We start from the raw sequence: 11,648 nt of genomic DNA on the forward strand, positions 1-11,648 counted from the left end.
AAGGGCAAATAGCGATGTTAAATATATCTTCTAACTAATTTCCTTTCAATGTGCATGAATTAGTGCACTGGGCCACTAGTACTACATAAAAGACAAAACTTCATGACCAATAAAAAGCATGTGAGACAACTGATCTAAATTAAGAGTCTAAAGACATATAACAGAGAAAATGTATGAAATTTGAATGGATAATGGGTCAAGAAATCCTATAAAAGGACAAGTTGGGACAGCCTGAGAAACTTAAAAATAGATTCTATATTAGATGATATAATTGTATAAATATGGTATTTTTTTGGATGTGAGAATAATATTGTCTGGTTATTTATGAGAATGTACTTTTGCTTAAGAGATTCATATTGGTTGTTTGGAGCAAAATGACTTTCAAATGGCTTATAAGAATACATACACATAAACCTGAAGAAAATATTTATAATTGATAAATCTAGATGAATAGTATAGTGTTAATTATATTATTTTTCTAAATATTTGAAATATGTGAAATTAAAATATTTGGCAAGTGAAGGAGGAAAGATTCTATCTTCAGGATACTATTCTCTGAGAAAAGAGTTCAGAATACAATCCTAATGGCTCAAAGATTGGAACTCACTAAGAGCAAAAAGCTATGTGGATGCAAACACCTTGTTGACCCTCAACCACTGAAAAACAAAATAAAACAAGAAAGCTAACAAATGCCTAACTAGAAAGTGAGCTGGGTAGTTTTTAACACTTGATTCAGAAAAACAATATCCTATCTAATAAAAGGGTTATATGCAAATTAACCATCACTCCATCACAAAGAGAGGGTGCCCATAGCCACAAGATGGCGGTGCCCAGTCCCCTCAGCCTTGCCGGAGTCCCCCAGTCATGTTGGGGTGGCCGCTGAGAGCAGGCAGAGTGAGCGGCCTGGCAGAATACTTACTTCGTTGCCGCGGCAATGAGACAAGCATCCCACCCCGGCTGTGGAGGGCCTCTGGGCTGCTGAGAGCCTCTGGGCAGTGGGCTCGGAGCGGCCAGGCCCTGCAGAGAGCAGAGAACTATGAGGAGTGGGCCTAAGCCGTCAGGGCTCCCAGACTGGAGAGGGCTCACTTGAGGGCTCCCAGATCGGAGAGGGTGCAGGTCAGGCTGAGGGACCCACCCTGCACTGGGCCTCAAGTTTCTGAATAAAGTCCTATAGTCCCAATTAGATGAATTCTCAGTGACTCTCACCAGTGGTCCATGTATTCACACATAGCAGGCATTTCCTGAAAAGCTACACTTGCCAGACTTTCTGCGGGGTCTATCATGGGCAAGCACCTCATGATTTTGACCTTCAGACTTGCACTCACTTTCTCCTGAAAGAGTGCCTAACTGGCAGTGCTGGCTCAGTTGTCTATCTGAATAAATGATAGGTGAGCACACAGAGTAACAAAACAGGTAAACGCATAAACAAATGACATACACCAAGAGGACATGCACAGTGTTACAGCCGGGTCTGGTAGTACTGTGTAGAGCATCTGGTTGGCCAGGTAAAGAAGCGTTGGGTGTGGGATGGAGAGGATATTGTAGGCAGCAGGCATACACAGGAAATAGAGGAAAAGAAGGGTTCCATTTCATTTTGTCTGGCTGTCAGTGATGGCAGAGGTGAGTTGGAATAATCAGTTGCATTTTAAACATGTTGAGTTATCAGGGCTTGTAAGATATCCTATTGCAAAACAAACGTGGAAGTAAAGTAGAACAGAAACACCAGACATTTCCAAATTTATTTTGGAGGCAAAAATCACCTCCGATTGACAATATCTGATGTAGATGTGTCTTGGCGATTCTTAGACCTGTCAGAAGACTTCACATTCAAACCACTAAGGAAATTCCTTTTTTTTCCCTCTACGAAGCAGGTTCTTTATTCCTTTAATGGAAGTCTTGCACCAGAAAACTAAACTTGTGGCCCTATTCCTAGTCCCCACCCATAGAATCTTATGGCAGAATGAAAGATAATACATTATCATAATTATTTATAAACCTTTTAATCCATATATTTTATATAGAATCATTATCTGTCGAGAGCTTTCACAACTTTGTTAGCTCTCTTTAGCAACAAAATAGATGAGGTCTTAAGGCCCCTTGGAGCAGAAAGTAGTAACAAGAATTAAATCAGAGAGGGAAAATATTGGAGCACAGTTAATATGAGAAATTCCTTCCTCCATAGAAAAGGTCTGGTTTTCCATCAAGGGGAATGGGGACAGAATCTGAAAAATTATTGCTACCAGTGAGTCATTACAAAATCATATAAAACAATTTTTTCAATAGTTGGTCACTGGCTGCTTTAAAATCATGCCCTGGCCTGTGTGACTCAGTTGGCTGAGCATCGACCTGTGCACCAAAAGATTGCCGGTCTGATTCTTAGTCAGGACGCATGCCCCAGTTGCAGGCTTGATCCCCTGGTGGGGAGCATGCAGGAGGCAGCTGATCCATGTTCTGCTCTCACGTAGATGTTTATCTCTCTCTGTCCCTCTCCCTTCCTGACTCTCCAGAAGTCAATAAAAATATTTAAAAAATAAAAGAAAATGGGTAAATCACAGGAAGAACAAGAGTACTCTAATTTATAAAAAAGCAAAGGATGTTCAGGCAAATAACTTTGTATAATTGAAAAACAGCAGTGGAGTCAATAGAACTGGGTCCTTATGTTTCTTCTGTCTCTGTAGCTGTAAACAAATTGTGGAGCTGAAAGGGACTTTGGACTTCATGTAATGGAAACCTTCCCTTAAGGAGGAAAAACTGTCCATGAAAGACGTAGTAAAGCCAGAGAATAAGCCATGTACTAGAGTATATAGACTTAGTTTGTTCTCCAACTTAGCTGACGATCTATATTAAATGTCTACATAAACAAAATAAATGGCGGAAAAACAACTTGTAAAGAAAGAGGAGTGTATATGGTCACCCACACTTCAAAATCAAACAAGTTGATGTTAGGTAACAGATGTCCAGCAGCAGGTAAAAACTGCAGCATTCTCCTCTGTGTCTTTCCTCAAAGCTGCTGACCAGGGATGATTCCTGGAGATCGATTGTTTCCTTTCTCACCTTCCTCATCCTGTCTCTCCAGGGAGGGGGCTTCAAGGAACAATGGAATGGCCAAAGTCTCAATGTGTGCATGGGGTCGAAAGCATGACTGACACTAAAGTGTGCCTGGATCATGAAAGACTGGCCCGGTTTCTCAGTCTCTTTATGTGAACATTTGCTGCACTTATACTAAACAGACTAGCTGTGAGACCAGCAAAGGACCCTAGTGACTTAATCTATGATGTCTATTCTGTTATTTGCAATAGAGTAATACTTGATATTAAGTTCCCAGGCCTCCAGGGGCCCTTTTTAAATGTTGGGAACCTTAGGAAAGCCAGGCTCTTCATCCACATCTGGGTGTGATCAATGCCACAGATTAGTTTGTCGGATTTAATTGGCAACGTTTCAAATAAATGTGGTATACAAGTTGTGTAGGGGAGAAGGTCAGGAACGTTCTGTGGAGTTGGGGTGGGGAGGGAAGCCCATAGGGAAGATGCTGCAGATTGGGTTCCTCATGAAACAGATTCAAAGACAGACGTTAGCCTGAAAGAGGTTTCTTAGGGAATGCCTTAAGGATCCACACCTGTAGCAGAAGGGCTTGGGCAGAGAGAGGTGCGGCTTCAGCTGATCCCAACAGGAAACTCTGAGACTAGGATGAGCTAACAAAAGATGTACATGTGGTCCTTTCCTGAGGCAGGCGATGCTCATGTGAATTAGTCATTGGGCACAGGCTACCCTAGGAAAGGACTGTGACATTGACAAGAGAATTGAGAGCTTAGGGCTATCAACTAGCAGCACTTCCTACGGCGAGGGAAAAGGAAGGAATAGATCTTTCTTTCTTTTTTTCTTTTTTTTAAAAATATATTTTATTGACTTTTTACCAAGAGGAAGGGAGAGAGATAGAGTTAGAAACATCGATGAGAGAGAAACATCGATCAGCTGCCTCCTGCACACCTCCCACTGGGGATGTGCCCACAACCAAGGTACATGCCCTTGACGAGAATCGAACCTGGGACCTTTCAGTCCGCAGGCCTGTGCTCTATCCACTGAGCCAAACCAGTTAGAGCAGAAATAGATCTTTCAGTGCTAAGTGGGGGATCTGTCCAGTGCATCAAAGCCTCTCCTGCAGGAGACAGACCCCAGGGTCATCATCTCCCACCCTAAGCTCACCGTGGGCTAAGCCTGATGGGAGAACAGAGGTAGAGAGAGGCAAGAGGTAGTAGAAGGTCTCTGAGTGCCGGCGAGGCCGACTCTGCCTTGGCTATCCTTACACCCCACAGTGCTCCATGCATGGAGGAGTAGGTGTCATCAGGCCTGAATTGAAATCCTGTGTCCACCCTTTGGGTAAATTAATTGGATCCTAACGTCAGGTTCCTTTGAGATACAGCTTCTAGGCATGTCCTCCCTCATGCCTATTTGCACTTAAACATCAGGCCACAGTGGTTAATATTAATTCAACACGTACATGTTTAATTTAGCTCTGGTTTTATATTTGTTCCCACTTTGGTCTTAATTTGCTTTGTGTATCTATTAAGTTGAACCATAGGAAATCGCCAATAGTCGAACTTTCATTGGTAAATTCAAGGCAAAAATGTCAATTTCATGTGGTTCTACCAAATATATGTCTCACCAACTAAGCTGTAAATTTCTGGAGGAAAAGGCCTGTGTTTTGACAATCTCCATTTAGTCATGTGTTTCATTTATATAGCGCATTACTGATACTCCCTCTCACAGAGGATTATCCCACTCATAGTCACTCTGTGAACAGGATCTTTTCAGTATTGCAGATGAGAACACTGATGCCCACAGAAAATAAATGATTTGCCCAAGGTCACACAATCATGTGATAGAATTTGGGAACCGGAGCCTAAATCTCCAGATACCAAGTCCAGTATTTGCTTCCCCGAAAGATACAGCTTTCCTTACATCAGTTTAGAAATCGCTAACAAACACATTCTCTCATTTGATTCAAATAGTGATTTGGTAAGATTTCCAGGGCTGATACTATTATTTATACACATTTGATATTGGCGACTAGTTCATTCATTTAACCATTATTGCCTTTTTTATTATATGCAGGCTTTTATACCAAACTCTGGGGAGTAATGAGTGAATATGTCCTAATCTCTTCAATAAGGAAAATCGCTATATAGTGCAGAAGGACACCTCATTGACCACCTGTTACAGTGTTACATGTGCTAAATAAATGCCAATACAATGTGACTGATGCTAAAGCTGAAGTATATACAGAAAGCTGTGTGAAAGACTAGAAAATATTAATTTTCCCTTGTAGTACTGGGAAAACCTCCAAGAGTGGGGTGATGCTTGCACTGTGCTTTGTAAAGATTTCTTCAGGGGAAAGGTAAAGGGAAACTCTTCATGCAGAAGATGAAGAACACACTATGATACTACACAATGTTCCAAGAAAAGGCTCAAACACTGAATAACTTGCCCAGGGTCTCAAGATTGCCATTGGAACCCGGCCTTTGGCTGCCCAGTTAATGTTCTCCCTTTACAGTGTCTTGCACAAAGGCTGTCACATTAAATAAATGGGATATTCTATGATATAACACTTCCTTTGTGCTCCCCTAATGCAGATTTCCCCCCTTTGCTTTTTTGCAGTGTTCCAAGATGTGCATGTTATGATATTTGTTGGGTTTGGCTTCCTCATGACTTTCCTGAAGAAATATGGCTTCAGCAGTGTGGGCATCAACCTACTGATTGCTGCTCTGGGCCTCCAATGGGGCACTCTTATGCAGGGGATCCTGCACAGCCATGGACATAAAATCCACATTGGAATAAAAAAGTAAGTATTTTTTTACTCTTCAAACATTGTGTTTTCAGAGCAATTGTTTCCCTGCTTAGTCTCTTGACAGCCAGTCTCTGAGCTAGCAGGCAAATTGTTTGCCTTACCAATAGAAGATGGTTGAGATCCAAGGAGGCAAATCTATGTCTTGCTCTACTGAGCTGGATCATACATGAATGTCTATGTCTTCTCTGGTCTGACTTTAAGGGCATAAAATTATTATTTTTTTAATGTCAGCTACAGGGAACACAAATCTATCATTAGTCATTTTTCTAAGTTTATTTTTGAAATGCAAATACTCTAGAAAATAGGTCATTTAGCAGATCAACAAAAATAAAGTAAAACCCTAAATGAGATAAAGATCAGGTAGGTTAAAATAAAGGAAATGCTAGAGTGACTAAGGAGTGTACAGTGAATGGAAGAGAGGCGGGGTTAGGAAGTGGGAGGGGCCAAGAGCAGGCCTGGGACAAGTGACTGATAAGGACTGGCATGGAGAAGAGCCTTGCACTCTGGGTAAGGTGATGCTATAGTTTATTACAACTCACAGTTTTATTTGGGATTTGCATTATTCTTTAATGTATTCTTTCTCTTTCACAGCCACAGTTCTGATTTCTTTTGGAGCTGTCCTGGGGAAAATAAGTCCACTCCAAATGCTGATCATGACAATCATAGAAATAGCTGTCTTTGCTGGCAATGAACATCTGGTTGCTGAGATATTTATGGTACGTGTTAGCGGATTTATACTGACCTAACGTTGGACACGGTTTGTGGTCACAACACATAATGGATGCCCTCTCTATGTAGGGACAGACCCTTGCAAGAGTTATATCACAGAAAATAGTAAAAACAGTCCTCATTTATTTGAGTGCTTACTGTGAATCAGGAGTTTTGTAGACATTTCTCGTTTTGTCATCACAATGCTATAAGGTAGGTGTTATTTTTGTTAATATTTACACAAGAAGAAAAACAAGCAATCATGAGCACAGATACTAAATGACTTGCTGGAATCTAAATTCAAACCCAGATTTTTCTAACTCCCAAACTCTTCTTATTGCATTATATTTCCTACCAACGATCAATTCCTATTTCTTTCTCAACTACTAGGTGAATAGTCTTTCCTAAGTCTTTTGTTAAGGCCTAGGTCAAATTTCTTCTTCTCCATAAAAATATCATTGAGTAGCCCAAGAATTAGAAATAGGATATTTCTGGGCACTCTTCAACAGGCTGTGTATGCTTCTATTGAACATTTAATTCAACAGCAATTATTTTGACAACTTTCTAGGTATCATGTGTTGGTGCTTCCACTATAAGCCAAATAGTTAAGGTCCCTGTCATTACAGAATTTACAATATAATTGGGGAGACAGACATCAAACAAACAATCATACATTCTCTGACCCACTCACAGGCATGTGCATATGTGTGCATGTGTGCATGCAAACACACACACAAATATTACTATAAATTATAATCCATAGGATGAAAAAATAAGTAGAGGGGGTCATGAGAGAATGTAACTGAAAGACCTGATTTAGACTGGGGAGACAAGGGAAGGCTTTCTGAGGAAATGACAGTTAAGCTGGACCTGAATGGCACATAGGAGTTTACTGAGTAGGAAAATCTTAAGTAAATTAATACAGTATCATATTCCTGTCTTCGTAAGGACAGAACAATGCCTCTGGTACTCTGAACTTTCCCTGTAGGGGCAGGAAATGCAGAAAACTGGATCAATTCCATACACTATGCTAAAAGGGACCTAACACATATGCAAATGAATCTTGGACCTCTGGCTGGCTGGTTTTCATGTCATCATATAGCAGAGTGAAAAAAATATGGGAAAGACTCACGCTTTTTTTTTTAAATGTATTTTTATTGATTTCAGAGAGAGAAAGTGTGAAGGAGAGAGAGAAACATCAATCATGAGAGAGAATCATTAATCGGCTGCCTTCTGCATGCCTCCTGCACACCCCTCACTGGGGATCAAGCCCACACACCGGGCATGTGCCCTGACTGGGAATTGAACCGTGACCTCCTGGTTCATAGGTCGATGCTCCACCACTGAGCCAGGCCTGCTGGGCTGTTGCACATTTTTTAAATATGCTTGTTGGCTATTTGTATATCTTCTTTAGAAAGAAGGGCCATTTAAGTCCTTTGCCCGTTTTTAGATTGGGCTATTTTTTTTTTTGTCATTGAATTGTAAGAGTTCTTTATATATTCTGAATATTAACCACTGATCAGATTTATGATTTCATTGACTTTCCTCCTGTAGCGAGATTCAGATTCACCTTCTGCATGAACGTTTTGCCCCTTCAGGCCACTGATATTGGAGCATCGATGACGATTCATGCCTTTGGGGCCTACTTTGGCTTGGCTGTAGCAGGCGTCTTATATCGGCCAGGCCTGAGACGGGGACATGACAATGAGGAGTCTGTGTACCACTCGGACTTGTTTGCAATGATTGGTGAGTAGTGAACTTGCTCGGTTCTTGTCTCTTTGGTCAGGCACGAGGGAGGGTTCACTCCAACACAGCTGTGAAGATCTTCAAGAAGGAACGACCTCTGAATACTACTCTTGTGTATGCTGACTCTCCTCCTAACTCTTAGACAACTAAGCCTAACAGTGAGACATTATCTGTCTCCAAGGCAAATCGCCTCCCCTGGATTGTCTCTCATATTAAGAACTAATACCTCTTTTTGTGGTTTACTTCAGGGACTCTTTTCTTGTGGATATTTTGGCCCAGCTTTAATTCGGCCATCGCTGAAGCCGGAGACAAAGAATACAGGGCCGTGGTAAACACATACTTCTCTCTTGCTGCCTGCGTGCTCACAGCCTACGCCTTCTCCAGCCTCGTGGAGCACCGAGGCAAGCTCGATATGGTGAGTGTCATATGAACCCCTGTGGGAGGGAAAGCGTTGTCCTCTTTTCCCTCTGAGCTCTTCTGGCTGGCCTAGGAATTAAATTGACATGAGACAGGTTAACAAGAGAAAATAACTAGACTTGATGATGTATGTACAGATGGGGATCCACACGACTATGTGATCTGAGGACAAATGGGACAGCTGAGGCTTATATGTCATTTTGAACTAAGGGGGGAAGTGGATAGTGGTTTGGACTTCAAAGGGGGAAGAAAGCAATTCACATGGAGATGGAGAAGCACATGTTTGAGTTGATGATGTTTGTTTTGTATAATTAAGAACTTTGTGCTTTTTAAAAGGGGATTTAGGATAAGATCAGTAAGTAAGAAGGAGTAGGAGCTCAAATCACTTGCCTTCAAATCCATCCACCAAACACTAATAGGAACAGTTTTGCCACCACTGTTTTCAGATTCTTTGGCTTATGTAGGTTTTAGATCTGGATGGAGAAGTGGACTGTAAGTGGATTTTAGATATGGATGGAGAAGTGGACTGCGACTGCAGATAAAATGTTTCCTGCATGATCTTTTATTTCAATTATAGAGTCCCATATATCTAATGAAATAAGCTTTACTCTTTTTTACCATTTCAGCCAGTTTTTGCTACTAAACTGAGGATCCACGATACATGTGGGGTCCATAACCTGCATGGCTTACCTGGTGTGGTAGGAGGCCTCGCAGGCATTGTGGCAGTGGCCTTGGGAGCATCTGACACGTGAGTGAAACAGTGGGTTTTCCTGCCTCCTCTCCCATCATCCAATAATGTTTCCTCTCACTCTGTGAAATCTAGTGATGAGAGAGTCTGTTCTTTAGCAGTCCAGGCCAAAGCTATAAGTATTGTCCTTACGGAAAAGAATAGAATTCATTGGAAGATGTGTTAATATTATTAATGTTTTGTTTTGTGGTGTGTATTTTTTTGTGTAAATTAACAGTGCTAATTTAAATTTATATACCATAGACACTGTCTTCTAGTAAATAGGACAATTTGATCATCGCCATCAGATTATAGTAGGGTTACTCTTTTACTTGATCCCAGAAAAACGGGGCATATGGGGCATATGTGATGAGCTCAGCAGTCGTTTCCATCCAACTCACACAATTAAGAATGAGTCAGCGTAACATGGAAAGCAGTTGGATCTGGAGAAGCAGGAACACTGGCGTGAGGCTCCAACTTGTCTACTAACTAGTTATGTGGCCTCTGACAAGTTACCCAACCTGTATCCTCTTCTGGTCCTGTATCCTCATCTGTAAAACGAGAGAATTGTACCATTTGTTCTCTAAAACACCTAGCAGACGTAGATTCTTCCCAAAGGGGGCCTAGGTGTTTATTTAAATGGGCAGAAGAATGGCTATAAATGAAACCCAGGAGCATGGAAGTGGTATCATAAGCCATCAGGTGTCACTTTTAGGAAACCATATTGAAGCTTTTCCAACTGGAGGGAGGAAAAGAATATTGTCCCTTTATCAAGCAATGCTCTACAAATTGCTTCATGAAGGAAAATTGGGGGGGGGAGATTATTGCAAGGGGGTCTCTTTTTTAAAATATGTTTTTATTGATTTCAGAGAGGAAAGGAGAGGGAGAGATAGAAACATCAATGATCAGAGAGAATCATCAATGGGCTGCCTCCTGCATGCCCCCTAGTGGGGATCAAGCCCACAAACTGGGCAGGTGCCCTGACCTGGAATGAAATGTGACCTCCTGGTTCCTGGGTCAATGCTCAAACACTAACCCACAGTGGCTGGGCTGGTTCTTTCAAAAGTACTGCGGACCTTCCTCCTCGTCCAGGCAGCAAGAATAAGATTTTCCTGAGGAATTCTGGTAAACAGAAATGGGCGACTCTCCTCCATCCTCAAATGTCCTCTGCACAATGACACTTGGAAGCTGTTGTCTTACATGTGGAATGCGTGCCTTTAAATGTCTCTATATTTCCTCTTCGAATACTGGAATAGCAGAGACTCAGAAAAAACACAACAGCCACAGGCCTCTGTTGGCTCATGACAACCATGAAAGTGTTCCCAAACAGCACCAACAGGCAAAACCTGGATAGAATGATTGCTTTGCTCACTCCTCACCCTTCCACTACACGTTCTTTATTTCCCCACATTCCTCCCCACACTGGTCTCTGATCACTCATACACTCCCAAGAAACTCTGGCAAGAAAGATACCATGTGAACTGCTTGGAAGAAAGGCTTTCTGTAATTATATATTTAAAAAAACTCATTTAAAAATAATTCATAGTCTTTTCAACTGAATATTGTGCCCTGGGGTCCCTGAGTCCCCCATTCATTCAGTCCTGAACATTGCCTGTTCAGCTCACTTCACTCATGTTTCTGGGCTCCCTACAGGTACACATTCAGAATGCAACCCTGGCTGGAGGCGTTGCTGTGGGCACCTGTGCGGACATGGCGATCCACCCATACGTTTCTATGATCATCGGGAGCATCGCAGGAATGGTCTCCGTACTTGGATTTAAGTTTCTGACTGTAAGTATGACAGATGCTGAGTGAAACGTTGATTCTTCACCATCATCTTCTCACATCCCACTAGCAGAGAAAAGCTATGACAATTGCTTTCATAAGCACCTCTCCTGTTGTGAGTCATTTGCCTTCCTGTCAGAGGCCCCATTCACACCTTAGTGTCCAGTATTTACACTCTGTCCTGACTTTTGGGTAGCTGGAAAGAATCCAATATTGGTTATTTATCTCTTGGTAGGATTGGATGTTGAGTACTGTGTTCCTTTCCAAAGTACCATTAAAGTTTTTTTTTATTTAAATTCTTTATTGTTTAAAGTCTTACATAAGTCCCCTCTGTCACCCATTGACCTCTCCCTGGCCACCTCCACCCCCCAGCTCATGCCCTCACACCCCCTTCCCATCTGTGTCCATTGGTTATGCTCA

General features: G+C 41.8%; 1 protein-coding gene across 1 annotated transcript in view; it reads left to right on the forward strand.

Moving 5' to 3' along the window:
- The window catches only part of RHAG (Rh-associated glycoprotein), a 22,211-nt gene that overhangs the window by 5,249 nt on the left and 5,314 nt on the right, over positions 1-11,648 (forward strand). Inside the window, exons 2-6 of the mRNA XM_006765714.2 lie at positions 5,656-5,839; positions 6,387-6,561; positions 8,152-8,299; positions 8,548-8,714; positions 11,097-11,234. Of these exons, the coding sequence (XP_006765777.1) occupies positions 5,656-5,839; positions 6,387-6,561; positions 8,152-8,299; positions 8,548-8,714; positions 11,097-11,234 (812 nt within the window). The remainder of the gene's footprint in view (positions 1-5,655; positions 5,840-6,386; positions 6,562-8,151; positions 8,300-8,547; positions 8,715-11,096; positions 11,235-11,648) is intronic.

The sequence above is a fragment of the Myotis davidii genome, unplaced genomic scaffold (assembly GCF_000327345.1).
Source record: "Myotis davidii unplaced genomic scaffold, ASM32734v1 scaffold240, whole genome shotgun sequence".
Taxonomy (NCBI): Eukaryota; Metazoa; Chordata; class Mammalia; order Chiroptera; family Vespertilionidae; genus Myotis; species Myotis davidii.